Below are 15,475 nucleotides of genomic sequence, written 5' to 3' on the forward strand. Positions count from 1 at the left end.
AATTTTTTTCTCTTTTGAGCTTCCGGCAGACCAAAAGCTCTCAGGAAAGACGTACCAAACACCCTCAAGAGCAGTTGAAAAAACACTTGGGCTTTCACGTTTTGATAATTTGTTCATCATCTTCCCACCATGTATGTTAGAGATGCCAGAAAGAGAATGAAAAAATAAATAAATAACTGTACAAATGCAACGAAAAACTGTGCATCCAAAAAATATACAATAATATATTTGGCCATGTTAACTGTTACCTGGACTAGAAATTCACCGAACCTATTTTACAGCCCATATCCAGCCTAGTTTCTGTTTCAAAATTAGGTAAAACTATTCAAAAAAAAAAAAAAAACTTGATGGGGAAGGAGGATATATACTAGACAACCCCTGAGGATGTACCAGAAGATGTCACATGCTGGTCGAGCTAGTAGTGGCTAGTAGGGCTGCAAATAGATCAAATGAACCGGATATGGATATATCTGAATTTGATTCCTTTATATTGAAATTCAAATCGGATCATATTCATCAGATTTATATTTCAATTGCAGCCGGATGTTAAATAGTGTTAATAAAAATAAAAAAAAAGGATCAAATTATTAATGAATGATATTATATTTTATGAAAAATGAATAAAAAATATATAAATGAAATTTTGAACCTATGAAAATTTAGTAAAAACATGACATTCAAACCAATTTTACAAATAGATACAATAGAAATCTTAATTATATATGAGTGTACATGTTTAAATTGAATTGAATCTGATTTTATTGGATAAAATAGGGGTGGATCCATATTCGATCCAATTATAAAAGGATGAAGTTCGGATCAATATCCTTCATGGGATTGAATTTGAAATCGAATTGAGACAAACATATACAAGCTTACTGTATGATCCAATTAGGGATTCACCACCTACTGATTCTTCCATGTTCTATTTGTATTTTGAATAAGTAATATGGCCATTTGAAGTTTTTAACATTTAATATCAAAATTTCTCATAAAGGGGAGTTGATTGTGGCAGGGACTAGTTAAGCGCTTAAACTTGGCCCATTAATAGATGAAAGGGAAAGGATGCTATAGAGCTATTTCCGGCCCCAAATAATTTGCCATGTGACCAGCTGAGTCATTTAGCAAAAGGCTGAGTGTCTAAGGAATCTTTCATGTGGAAAATTGTTTTCAAAACTGGACTGGATTTTAATTTCCCGGAGCTGGTCACCTGAGTGGTTCTATTTTGTTTTACCTTAAAATCGCTTTTTTGACAAAAAACCGTTGATTTAATCAGTGAACTGGGCGATTGAACTATCGACCCAGACAACAGTTTTTTACCTTTTTATTTTATTTTTTGTCAGTGAGCTGTCTGTTTGGACCAGATGGCCGGACCATTCTACCTGGGAACTGGACCCAGAACGGTTCCCAGTTGCCCAAGGCCTCGCTCTAGAGCAACTCACTAGCTAGAATTGGACTCTCTACCCTTAATGATCTGTATTAACAGTCCCTCCAAAGGCCCAAGCAGAAAGAAGTTTCGTGCTTCAGACTTGCTTGAAGATCGAGGTGAATACCATTTTCACATTCCTCAATTAGATCCTCGTAAATCCAATTAACCAAAATTTCTGCTCTCATACGGTTGGATCATCTGGCTGAGTTGATACTAGGAAAACCTCTAGTCAAAACATAACCCCTTTGCATGCAATATGCCTGTAATGGTATTCGCGTTTACAGAGTGAAAACAAGGTCCACAGTTCAGGGGTAGTGGACCATTCCCTACACCATTGAAATAAGAAAGCAGCAAAGCAGAAATTAAGACTCGGTCAAGGTAGATCATATAGTACTCCAAGTTTGGACCAGATAATATATATTTTAGGTTTTTTGGACAGTTAAAATGGCTATCCTATTTGAACTTTGAGAGACAAACAGTATCCATGTACAATATTCTCGTCCTTTGGCTTTTAAATCGGTGATGAAACACAAGCATGTTTATGGGTGAAAAAACTAGAAATAAAATAGTGTAAGCTTTTGGAGAAAGGAGTGTGTGGTACGTAATTTCATCACCTTTATATTAACAAGGCTGTCATTTCAAAGTTAGAGAGCCTTTTTCTTTCTTTCTTTAAAGTATGCACAGCCAAACACTAACACATACAGTACTCTCTCTCTCTGTCTCTCTAAGATATTGCTTTTGCCCACATGGCCACGTATAAACACAAAGATGCCTATTTGAAACCCTAAAGCATTAAATGAGCGCTACTTTATAGCAGATAATGCCATATTTTACTTTTTAATGCTGCATTTATGAGGATGCTTTACTCTATAAATGAAAGAAGTGGATGAGGGCTTATTGTCATTTGGATCTGCGCAAAGTTTGATGGAGACTGAAGAAAAAAGAAAACCCTATAATTTTCACTTTAATACGCATCTCATGGTGCCCCCAAGGCCCAAGGCTTACAATATTGGCAAGCAACCGTTATGGATGAAAGAAAAAAAAAGTTGGTTAAGAGGGTTTCTCAATGCGTAACTGTTTCTTTCCCTTCTTTTCTTCGTTCAAATACTCCTTTTCTAGCACTGCAGAGAGTGCTTTAATTGCCTTCAAATTATTTGGTGTTCTTTTGATGTCTTTTTAGACCAATGGAGATATGTAGACTTTTTGACTGAGACTAAGAAGACTCACCAGTAAAGAAGAGGACCTGCTGCACATGGAGATTGAACCCATTGATCAACTTCATTGAGCTAAAATGATTTTAGATGGTGGACTGTGTTTCAACTTTCAACCATGAGATTCCGGTCTGATCCGGCTTAAGCTGCATGTGAACACTCAAAAAGATGAGCGTATAAGATGGAAAGTGTTAAAAACTCATAAACACTCAGAAGTTTGTATGAAGACCTGCCCAGAAATTATAGTGGTCCAAACTCCTAGCTAAAGTGGTACGTCTCAGAGTTGAAGTAGTGCAAAGAAGGCACGCACACACACAGACATACAGAGAGATTGATTACAGAGTTGGAAATTGGAAGCATTATATATATATATATATATATATATATATATATATATATATATATATATATTCTCAACCATTACAAGGCCAAGGTCATGTCATATCATATCAAAGACATGTACTAATTAATGCTTCCTTGGGCTCCCTATGAGTAAAAAACATTCCTATATCGTTGTTCCAGTGGCTACGAACTTCTGGGTGCTATTCATGCGTAGTTGTCATGAGATATTTCCGTTTTTCTATCAATGAACATATCTGTTGGGCCTTTGAAAAATTGCATCTCAATGATGTTTTCTTCATTCTTTTTGGAAAAATCACTTTTCTCCTACTGCTGGGAAGCTGAGGACGACAGCATTTGGGATTTAGGGTGCACACTAATCTGTTGTGGGGACTCGTGATAAATCGGTGGGTCTTGTGGGAAACAAGTAAAGCCGAAGATGATTGAGGAATGAAGGCCAGATCTCTCGTTTGGTGTGTAAGGGAACTTAGTTTGTTATATAATTAATAATCAATTGGTGCTGGTTTTGCTTTAACACCACCAATAAGGTATTGGTGGTGGTGGAGCTCTCCTTTCTATGCAAAGCTAAGGCACGCCAAGGAAGAAGACCAGTCACCAAACGAGGACCCTAGCAAAGCAGATTCGACCATGAAATCCCATAGCTAGCCAACAGAAGAATGAGAGGAAGCCCTTTCATGGGTTCTTCTTTTGTCTTTCTTAATCGGGCTATATTGATTAGAGAGAGAGAGAAGCTCCCTAGAGTAGACCATCCCCATTTGTTTTACACAATCGGCCAAATGGAGGAATCTTGTGGACTATTCAATCTCTCTGTTGGATAGGGTAAGGGGACCCTCTGGGTTTGCCAAAAAATTCTCACTCAAGCCTAAGCTTCATAATCCACTTTGTCTTGGTTAAAAGTTTCAATATTTTAATTTTGCATTGAAAAACACCAAACTTGTTTGGTTTCTGTGAATAGGGAGAGGAAAATGTGGTCGGTTCCCATTTTGGCCTTGAACCATCTTGCCACGGGGAAGATTCATTGGTTCATAGACTCATTTAAAAACGAACCGACCGGTGGACCTTCCCCTGTACCCACTACTATTTTTGTTTTTTGAGTAAATGAGTCCACAAAGTCATAATCGGGTCCAATTCAGGACGATTGGTTAAGACCCATTAGGAATGTGGTCCAAAATCTGGACACTGTCGTTGACTGGAACCTAATTAGAAAAAAAAACATGATTAGTACATGAAATATATCCAGTTTTTATCTTGATGTGATTTTAATTAGGAGTATCTTACAGCAAACAACTGGGCCTTTTCCTTCAAATTAATAGAAGTAAATAGATATAAAAGGAACATGTAAAGAAAGAAATCTCTGCATATTTTGGTCCTCCTTTGCAAGTTTAATTTGACCTGTTAAGTTTGTTAATAGGTTGGTGCGGACTGTTTTAAACCCATTATGTAGGCCTGTTGTAATATTGCATGAACTATATAGTAGCCTCTCGATCGACTCAAAACTCAACAAAGTTCCAACTATATGGGATTAGTTATAGAAATCCTGTTTAATTAAGCATTCTTCTCTAATCATCAAATGCCATATCCATTGTTTAGAAGTCTTCAAATATGGTGTATTAACAATGGTCGAAAAGGATTTTATAAGTCCCTGAGAGTAGAAAGCTTTCTATAAATGTTAATTCCATACTTTATGAAACTACATTTATTTATGATTTCCATGTTAGGTAACAAGCATGTATTAAGCTAATTTTGAAAAGGTTAAGTTTATTTTATGTACTAAATCATGATCCACTAGAAGTAATTGCCTCATATCTTCTCACTCATGATCTGTTGGTTACCTATTAGCAGGATCCATTGTTGGATCTCCAATAAGAACGCACCTTCAAACATGTAAGTAATGACTGCTGTAAATACAATATACATCTGTATTTACACACTCAAAGGTGCACTCCAATTCTAACAGGTAACCAGCAGATCCTGATGTGATTCTAAGGGAAGATTGAAGGGAACAAAAACAAAACCTTCTTGGGCTTTTCTTGCCCAAGATCATATAAATTAAAAATTGTTAAAATAATGGATAAAAAATCTAATTTGAAGCAACCCGGACCAACCTGAGTCAAGGGTGAACAATATGAAGAATGGAAATATGGAACATTGATGGAGTTGGAGGAAATCAAAAGTAGAAAATAATCTTTTCTATGATGTTACTCTTTGGTAATGTGAATGCAAGAATGGATTTTCTTATGATAAAAGTATCGCCAAAATGATATTTTCTCATCAAATTCTTATATATTTACTATCATTATTTGAAGATTGCATACAAAGGCAATAATTTTATACTACTAAGCTATTACATAATTTTTAATGTATATTGCACATATATCATCATCTAAGCCAAGCCTTGTCCTAACTATATTGGGTTGGCTACATAAATCCAACTCAGCATTTCCATTTTATTAGTTAATGTTATATCCATTTAAATTGTCAGACCTCAAAACATTTCTTATTATTACTACTTCAAAGTAAGTCCTTATTCTTTGTTTGCCTCCAGCTAGCTCTTCTAGTCCTTCAATTTTTAACAGATCACTTCTTAATTATAATTGGTGCCATGGATAGTCTCCTTCTTATGTGGGTAAACCATGCATCTGGCTCTATTTCCCCTCACTTTACACTTATTGGTGCTGCTCTAAAGAAAGCTTGGCTTTTGGGAAAAAACAGCTTAGACTGTTTTGAAGCTTCCTGCACATGACATGTTACTCCACTTAGTTCTTTACCTCTCTTTTTAATTAAAATCAAAGATTATGGATTGCAATTAATCTTTTTACCCCAAACCCATGTAACATGACATGCACATGAAGCTTCAAAACAGCCCATGCTGCTTTTTTCAAACAGCCAAGCTTTTCCCATTATTCCTAGGTTTCTTTGAATAAGTCCACTTATGACCCTGTACTTCATTTAGCATAGAATTTATATGTCTATATATCTGCTCGTTTTCATGATTCAGATTTAAATATTAACTATCATTTGTAGGTGAAAATAGCATAAATGCTTATCAACTCAGACATGAAAACTTTATAGTGATATTATATTTTTCCTTGAAATGGTTGCAAATTACTTAATTTATGTTTCCATTCAATTTTGTCAATATATATAATAACCATGCAATAAAACATGTTTTCTATGTAAAAGGGTGTTATCTAGATTGAGTATTCTAGTGAATCCAGGAAAGTATTTGCTCAAGCATTTAATTGGGACTATTAGCAAGCAAGATATGACTTGGAGCTAGTTTGCAACCATATGCCATCCTGATAAGCTAAACCAAACTATGGACATTGACCTGAATTTGGAATATCCATTTACTTCAATTACTATGTGGTTTCCAAAGGTGTCAGCTGCTAGCCTTCTGGTTAGGTATCTGGCTGGCTATAGCAGATACTTGGCTTTGAATCCCACCTTCACCTAGTTTTCAGGGGGTGTTTATGGGTTTGGGGGAGGGTTACCCGTTGGGAAAAGAAAGAAAAAGAAAAAAGTTGAAATTCTCTAAATGTTTTTTTTTTTTTTAATTATCCCAAGTGCAATGAAAAACTACTTTGTCATAATTGATTATAAGACTTATCAGGTCCATATTTTTCAGTTAATGGAGCTCTGCGTGTTTTAATATTTTCTTAGTTAGTCCATCTACTCCAAACCATAATCTTCCAACTTGGGTTTGATCTTGTTTATATCAATAGATTGTTTGATTTTTGTTCTCCAGTTTTTATGCATTCTAATCGATAGGTATATATTGTAACATGCCCAGAAGGTGACTAACATGATATATTTAGAATATATGTCATAAAAGTAAACCAGTCATAATTAAGTTTGCCACCCACTTAAATTATACAGCCGTTAAGTTTTTATTTCTTTCAGAAATGTCATATTTAAAATCCATGTACTCTTCAATCAATGAAAACCTCATTCAATAAGGTTTCCTACTTTCCACTACTATTTCCATCAAGATTACCTTTTGGTTTGTTTTAAGGAGATTGTTTTCTCCTTTTTGGTTAATAAAGATATAATATAGTTGATGAGAAACAGATCAATAGATATTTACAAATAAAATTGGAATACCAAATTTAAAAATCTCTCATAACAACTTAATATTTGGACATCTAACCAAAGAAGTGGTGAGATGTGTGGTACCATTTTAGTATATTAACAACAAGGAAAATCCCTAATGAAGAAGTGGTGAGTTTGGCAGTAAAAAACACAGATATTATGTGAACTTAGTAATGCATGGAGAACATGTCATATGAACTTAAAATATAAAGATTCATTTCTACATAGTGAAGATTTTAATTGAGAAGTATTGCCATTAAGGCTCAGTTTGGAAAGAGTACAAATACAAAAATGTACAGTACAAATTCAAACAAAATAATACAAAACACAAGGTTTTGCACTCTACATATTTGTATTGGTACTCTTTCCCAAACTAAGCCTAAGGGGAATGCACATTATTAAAGAGAATTAACTCTAAAAACCAACATGATGAGATAACTTCAGTTGTTCTTCTTCCTATTTTTTATTATGTGTTTTTAGAAACCATATCAGTGGAACTAATTTATTGTTAAAGCTCCAAAAATAGTTTATAGCTAGGGGTGCAAGTAGGCAGACTGGGTCAGGTATATGGTCAACCCAGGCCCAACCCTAAAATTTGGGCTTAAGGCTTGAGCCTGAGGTCAAGTCTAATCTTCTCAACCCGAGCCCAGCCTACACTGTAATTTGATGCAATCGGGTTGGGCTTGGGCCCAGGCCTAGGTTGGGCTCAAGTTAGTCAATGAACTCGCTCTAAAATTATATATGTATATATGCATTTATGGAAATATGTATTCATATATGTCTATATATATATATATGTCAATATGTATGCAAATATATATGTATATCAGTATGAAAAATTACATACATATACATATGTGTGTATGAATGAATATTGTTGGACCAGGCTCAGGCAGGGTTCAGGTTACCTAAGGGCTAGGTCCGAACCCAGACCGGAAAATAAAAAAGCCCAAGGACCAAAAATTCAAGTCCAACCCATATAAAATTTTAGGCTGAATCGGTTCGGGCTCAGGATGGGCCCGCCCAAGTTGCACCCCTATTTACAGCTCTTTACAATTCAGGTGGTGAAATCTTTCTGAACTAGTTGGTTTTTCCAATAAGTGGTTTCTTATGAAAGTCCCATTCAATGGATATGATAGGCATGCTATTTAAGGGGAGAGCACCTCATAGATCACTCATTGTATAATGTTCTTTTCAGGAAAAAAAAAGATAAAGAAACTCTTTGAATAACAAATGCAGATTTTAAAGGATTTAACCGCACAGCTTTGTATTATTGCCATCATATTATATTGTTATAGTTAAATACAACTCAAATAATGGTATAAATGCCAAAGGGAATTTCAAAGTTGGAATAATATATAATTGATGTTGAATATGGTAAGTAGCAGAAAAATAAAAAGCTAGAAAGAATAAGAGAGCTGATAAAGCCCAAAAGACTTCCCATACCATAAATTTCATTCCAAATGGTTCCAAGGGTTGTATTTCCAAGATGCATTCTCAGATTTTTATTATAAAGAATCACTTGATGGTAACTCAATGAAATATAAAAGCAATGGATAGGATTTCAACTTTAGCATTTGCCTTGAATGATCTCAAGGATGCTTTAGTTAGAATCATATTGTATCTTTTGGATATATATTTATTTTGAGCGATACCTACTACCCTTTGCTTTTCATCATACAGATAACAAAAATTGAAATATTGGTTTGACAAAGTGATAAAGAATCCTTAATGTTGATGGAGAATTTCCTTGTTGTTAATATACTAAAATGGTACCACACATCTCCTGTACCAGCGCTATAAATAGTCTAACCAAGAAACATTAGCAAGAGATCATGATGCAAAAAGGTCTTGTTACTGACAAATAGGGAAAATCCCTAATGAAAAGACAAATCATCACCCATATTGATTGAATTACAGATGTATACTTCAATGAAAGAACTATTTCTGATTACACACAAAGAAGACATCAAATTAAATAGAGCAAATTAAAACCATTTCTATATAGTAATTGGTCAGTTCAAATATCAACTTTTTTTGTAATGGAGTTCCAATTAAATCACTTGCTTTCTTTTAGTGTCTTATTTTTTTCCATTAATGTGATTTCTAAAAATTTTGCAAATTCTACTTGCATCGTTTTAGGAATATAAACATATCATCAGGCATCAAATCGTTTGATTGATCAAGCGGAAAGTAAAAAAAAAGGAAAAAATAATTTACCATGATTTCAATTAATTGATTGAAGGAATTATTGGATCAGACTATCCAATAGGGGCCCTTTGAAAGATTTAAATCAAATCGCCACAAAACTTAGTCGCATTTGGTCTGTACAGAATGTACTTACATGGTCACATATACATACATGGCTGCATGATTGGGTGGGCACATTTTCTTCTTCCGGCTGCCTTGGAAATTATTTCTGAGTTGTTCTTTCAGCCATTGGTGCTGTTTATTTATTTTCTCTTGAAACAAAGGGGGTCCAAAAGCCAAACTTTACAGACTAATGTAGAGAGAGAGAGAGAGAGAGAGAGAGCAAGGTTCGATCTGAGTTTTCATGCATTCAAGTGTCAAGTTTGTGATCCATAACATAACATAGTAAGGACGCTTTATTCCTTGTATTTGAGTCCAGAAGAAAACGTACACAGTTCCCGATTCCTTCAGACAGACAGTCCGCGCCTCTTTTCAGGTCCTCGGAATTGGCGGAGGAGAGAGATGGAAAGGAAGTTGGGAAGTTGGGCCCGCCTCCCTGTGTGACAAGTTGCTCAACTCTTATTTAACTAATCTCCTCAGGTTCTGATAAATACATGATAGATTTCGGGCTTTGGGGTACGATACAAAACAAAGAAAGCCAACAGATAGTTCCAAGTTTATACAGAGAAAAAGCCTTATGTTTAATACTGAGGTTAATTCCTTAACAATATTATACTACATATATAAAGGAGAGGGAGAAGGAGAGAGAGAAAGATAAAGAGAGAGAGAGAGAGAGAGGTAAAGCTGAGTTGCCTTTGATACTGCATTCGTCCTCCTTGTCAGCACATGCAATCCACTTTCCACTACAAAATCGACTTTGGACCCCAAATTTTCCCTCACCAACAAGAAAAGAACAGCCAGCATGCCATTCTAAAATTTCACACACCCTCCCTCAGTCTCAAATTAATTTAACCACACACAAATTAATATATAACAGAGCCGAATAGATTTAAAACCTATATATCTATCTACCTGCAATATAATCATCAACACACTCTCGACTCCTCCACTTCTCTCCTTTGGTTTCCAATAACCCAACAGTTATACTTACAAATCTATTCCATCCCTTGTGCAGCAGCCTAGCTAGTCTCCTGGCCTATCTTCGATTCTTATCCAAATTAATGAGACCTTGTAGTAGTACTTCTATGATAAAACCCCAACAAGCTCTTCCCTGATCTTAACCGATCGATCGTCAGCATATAAGCCGCGCCTCTCCTTCTGCTACTAGTTTTCTAGCTAGCTAGTACGACGTGCTATACAACTTGGAGTTGGAGGAAAAAGAAAGATGAGAGCAGGAGGTTGCACCGTGCAACAGGCTCTAACAGCAGAGGCTGCAACCGTCGTAAAACAAGCAGTTAACCTTGCAAGGCGGAGAGGCCATGCCCAAGTGACTCCTCTTCATGTAGCGAATACCATGCTCTCTTCCTCCACTGGCCTCCTTCGAACAGCTTGCCTTCAATCTCATTCCCACCCTCTCCAGTGCAAGGCCCTTGAGCTCTGCTTCAATGTCGCTCTCAACCGCTTGCCGGCATCCACGTCTAGCCCCATGTTAGGTCCTCATTCCCACCACCCTTCCCTCTCTAATGCCTTGGTTGCGGCCTTCAAACGGGCTCAAGCCCACCAGCGCCGCGGTTCCATTGAGAACCAGCAACAACCCCTACTGGCTGTCAAAGTAGAAATTGAACAGCTTATAATCTCCATCCTAGATGACCCAAGTGTTAGTAGAGTCATGAGAGAAGCCGGATTCTCTAGTACCCAGGTGAAAAGCAATGTGGAACAAGCCGTCTCTTTGGAGATCTGCTCTCAGAATCCTTCTGTTGGTAATAAGTCCAAGGAAAGTAGTAACTCTCTAGTCGTCCTTGGGAGTACTGTCCCCCAATCTCCTCCTTTGAGTCAGTCGTTTATTGGAATGAAAGTCAGCAAACCAAGACCTTTAGATGATCATGTTAGGAGTGAAGATGTGGTGAGCGTCCTGGAGACTTTGATGCATAGGAGAAGGAGAAGTACGGTTATTGTAGGAGAGTGTCTGGCTACTGCTGAGGGTGTAGTTAGAGGAGTGATGGATAAGGTTGAGAAGGGAGAGGTTCCTGAAGCTTTGAGAGATGTGCAGTTTATAAGCCTTCCCCTCTACCCTTTTGGGAATCTCTCAAAGGAGGAAGTTGAACAGAAGCTTGGGGAACTCAGATGCCTGGTGAAAAGCTATGTCAATAGAGGAGCCGTTTTGTATTTGGGAGATCTCAAATGGGCTGCTGAAGTTAGGGCTAGTTCTGGTGAGCAAGGTAGGAACTACTACTGCCCTATAGAGCACATGATCATGGAGCTTGGCAGGTTGATGTGTGTATTTGGAGAAAATGGAAGATTGTGGCTTATGGGGATTGCAACCTTCCAGACTTACATGAGATGCAGAATTGGCCAGCCTTCCTTGGAGACTATTTGGAACCTTCATCCTCTTACAATTCCTGCAGGAGGCTTGGGCTTAAGTCTCAGGTCTGAAAGGTAAAAATTCATTTACGTTTTGTCTAGATTGAATTTTGTCGTATTCTGGCTATTCTTTCATCTTCCTCCCCTTTGGCAGAATTAAAATTTAATGTTTAATTTTTTTTTAATTGATAGGAAGAAGGTTATAATTTTAGATTTTTGAAGGGTAGGCTTCTATGTATCACAGTGAGTCAGTAGGAACCCGTCCATGCTTTCTTTCTGAATAAATGAAAAAAGAAAAATAGAATAACTATTATCTTTATTTATTTACTTATTTGTTTGGAATCAAGGATTTCAAATGGTTTAAAGAGTACTGTAACTTGCCTTTACTTGCTTCATATATTTTTTAAACTATATGAAGAACTAATAATAAAATAAAACGGAATTCAAATAATTTTACCTGGATAAATTGCTCATTGAGTGATCTTGTTAAATTTATATAACTACATGTATTCAAGTCCTCATGTTTTAATATTGTGCCATATATATTTTTAATTTCTCCCCAGAAAAAAGAAAAAGAACTGCTCTTTAATTAAATTATATGAAAATTTGAAATAGTTAACAACGTTGTCAATCTTCTGTACAAAATGGCTAACCAAATGCTCTTATCCTTCCTCTCAGTGACTCGCAAGGCCAATTCAGAAGCAAGAGAACTGTAGATGCTCCCGGTTGGCCCCTGCTTGAAGGTGCAGAGAAGCAACTCACTTGCTGCAGCGATTGCTCAGCGAAGTTCGAGACAGAAGTTCGAAGCCTAACAAGCAGTAGCCATAACCATGACTCTATTACAACTTCCAGCACCTCAAGCTTACCTTCATGGCTTCAACAGTACAAGAACGAGAGCAAAAGAAATACCAGTAATGATCAGGTAATCTTAGTAAGCTTAATTTACTACTTAAAGCTAAAACGTTAAATATGTCATTTTTATGCATGTCTGAAATCTGGTTTCTTTTTCCTTTCTTTCTATTAGGACTGTGTCCAAGTCAAAGATCTCTGCAAGAAGTGGAACTCAATTTGCAGTTCAATCCACAAGCACCACAACCCACCCGCCGACAGAACCCTAAATTTTTCTTCGATCTCACCTTCTTCCTCTACTTCAGTCTCTTCCCATGAGCACTACTCTAACTTGCACCAGCCTAACCATGGCTGGCCTGTCGTTATTGAACCCAAACAATCATGGAGGGAGCACCATTTCTGGATCTGCGAAACTGGGGTTGATGAGAGATTCGACCCAAATCTAAGAATGTACATTCCAGATCACAGGGAGCCAAAACCGTCTCTCTTATCCAATCCCAACTCTAACCATAACTCCACCCCTAATTCAGCTTCTTCTAGTGATGCAATGGAAGTGGAGTACCTTCACAGATTCAAGGAACTTAATGCTGAGAACCTGAAGACCCTATGTAATGCGTTGGAGCAAAAGGTTCCATGGCAGAAGGACATAATTCCTGAAATTGCAAGCACCATTCTTCAGTGCAGGTCCGGAATGATAAGAAGGAAAGGGAAGCTGAGAAACAGTGAGGCCAAAGAGGACACTTGGTTTTTCTTCCATGGTGTTGATGTCGAAGGAAAAGAAAAGATTGCAAGAGAGTTGGCTGGCCTTGTTTTTGGTTCTCAGAATAACTTTATCTCAATCGGTCTGAGCAGATTCTCATCAACGAGGGCCGATTCCACGGATGATTTCAGAAACAAAAGATCTAGAGATGAGTCAAGTTGCAGCTATCTCGAGAGGTTTGCTGAAGCAGTTTGCAAAAATCCACACCGTATCTTTTTAATGGAAGACGTAGAGCAGGTTGATTACTGTTCTCAGTTGGGTATTAAGAATGCAATTGAAAGTGGGAGAGTCACAAATTCCATTGGTGAAGAAGTCCGTCTCACTGATGCCATTGTCATTTTGAATTGTGAAAGCTTCAGCTCAAGATCGAGAGCCTGCTCTCCTCCCATTAAGCAGAAATCCAGTGAGACGACAGAAGAAGAGAAGAGTGCGGCCGAGTGTGAGAAGGAAACAAGCCCATGTGTCTCCTTGGATTTGAATCTCTCTGTCGAAGAAGATAACATCGATGATCAGTCCATTGACGACATTGGACTTCTTGAATCAGTAGATAGACGGATAATTTTCAAATTACAGCAATTGTAAAAAAAAAAAAAAAAAAAAAAAAAAGAAAGAAAAATAGAACCAGTGTAGACATCTTCTTCGGCTTGTAGTTTTGTTTCTTAGCCTGAGATTCAGTTTTTTTTTTCTTTCCTCCATGACAAATTCTTGAATAGTTCCTTTGAATGAATATGGAAGAAGGAATTCGCCATGTAGAACTACATGTATATTATCATCATCATCTTATTGTAATTGGTTTCTGACCTCCCTTTTTTTTCTTTCTTCTTTGGGTATTCAATGGCCGTTTATTCCGTTATTTTCTCCTTTTGTCTCTCTCCACAGGAAGATTTTTGTTTGTTATCCATTTTGGGTGAATGAGTTGCATTCATATAACTGAAAGAATAATTTTCTTCCCCTCATTTGTTGTTCCTTTCTTGTCAAATATATGGGTTGGAAATCTGGAAGTCAGTGTTTCTTTGTCATGGATGATTACATGGGCCCAAGCCCAAAGCCAAAGGTCTTCATCCACTTACCACCTAATCACACGTGCATATATATATATATATATATATATTTGTCCACACGTGTGATGACCTCTCTAAGTGTCTCCTACGTGTTTATGCATGCATTTGTGTGGATGAGGATGAGTTCAACCCACTGTGGGTCAGTGTGGAATGAAGGAATTAGCTTGAGAAAATTGGGGCTCACTTTATTCTGCAGATCAGATAAAGACCATCTCAAGGCCCATGGTATTGGATTGACAACCTTAGCCTTTAAAAATTTATCTATAATATGTATTTAATCTGTAGCTATATATGAATTAGGAATTATTCGAATTAAGATGGATTTAACAACAATTGTCAACCTCAAATTGCAATTCAGATGAATTTATCAGTTGTCAACTAATTCCTTGAATTGCTACTCTTGTGGCGTACACTGAGTTTGACGGTGATGAGATGTTTGGACTTTGGACAAGTGATTGCACATATGGCTGGTGGGTCCTAGATAATTAGATGCTTATTATGACCCAAGGGAGTGTTAGAAAAATTTAGAAGATGCAATCAATTAATGTGGGGTGGTAAACTTTTATTAAATTCAATCCGCTACGTATGTAATTCACGTTTGAAACATTTCCTCTGGGAGTTTGGGGGGCGTTCGTTTTTAGGATTTTGAGAGGGATCAACAAATTTATTTTTTATTTTTAGATTTATGTGGGATGGGAGAAAGTTTTTTTTTTTTGGGTGTGTGAGTAAATAATTTTTTCATCACTTCGTTGGGGAAATTGTTAATATTTGAATGGGATAAAAATGTCTTTTTAGTAATGGATTTTTGTAGTTAAAGACATTATTATTTTATTTATCTGAGAGATTGAGAATGAAATAAAAACAAAATATGGATATATGCACTTACCGGGATAAATAATTTACCAAAAAGAGAACAGGGCCTCAGTAAAATCTGTATCCCCAAAGAGGAAAGTTGCACCTTCTAAATTCAATCACTAGTTAGAAGTTGTTTGATAACAGCTTGAGTGGTTGAAGTGAATGACATATCACTTTGTTTTTTCAT

The 15,475-nt window shown here is 36.7% G+C and overlaps 1 protein-coding gene across 1 annotated transcript; it reads left to right on the forward strand.

Moving 5' to 3' along the window:
* The first annotated feature begins 10,170 nt into the window (after window positions 1–10,170).
* On the forward strand, window positions 10,171–14,174 carry LOC148847563 (protein SMAX1-LIKE 3-like). The gene is made up of 3 exons (XM_088948822.1): window positions 10,171–11,838; window positions 12,442–12,685; window positions 12,788–14,174. The coding sequence occupies exons 1-3, from the start codon at window positions 10,628–10,630 to the stop codon at window positions 13,952–13,954; spliced, it is 2,622 nt and encodes an 873-aa protein (XP_088804948.1). The 5' UTR covers window positions 10,171–10,627; the 3' UTR covers window positions 13,955–14,174.
* The last annotated feature ends 1,301 nt before the right edge of the window (window positions 14,175–15,475 follow it).

The sequence above is a fragment of the Nelumbo lutea genome, chromosome 6 (assembly GCF_056320005.1).
Source record: "Nelumbo lutea isolate HS-2025 chromosome 6, American lotus-T2T, whole genome shotgun sequence".
In the NCBI taxonomy this organism is placed as follows: domain Eukaryota; kingdom Viridiplantae; phylum Streptophyta; class Magnoliopsida; order Proteales; family Nelumbonaceae; genus Nelumbo; species Nelumbo lutea.

What these genes read in the sequence shown, in the direction of transcription:
- LOC148847563 (XM_088948822.1), top strand. Translation starts at nt 10,628, where the DNA reads ATGAGAGCAGGAGGTTGCACCGTGCAACAGGCTCTAACAGCAGAGGCT. An exon ending in TTAAGTCTCAGGTCTGAAAG is followed by an intron (nt 11,839 to 12,441) that starts GTAAAAATTCAT and finishes CCTTCCTCTCAG; the next exon opens with TGACTCGCAAGGCCAATTCA. An exon ending in GAAATACCAGTAATGATCAG is followed by an intron (nt 12,686 to 12,787) that starts GTAATCTTAGTA and finishes TCTTTCTATTAG; the next exon opens with GACTGTGTCCAAGTCAAAGA.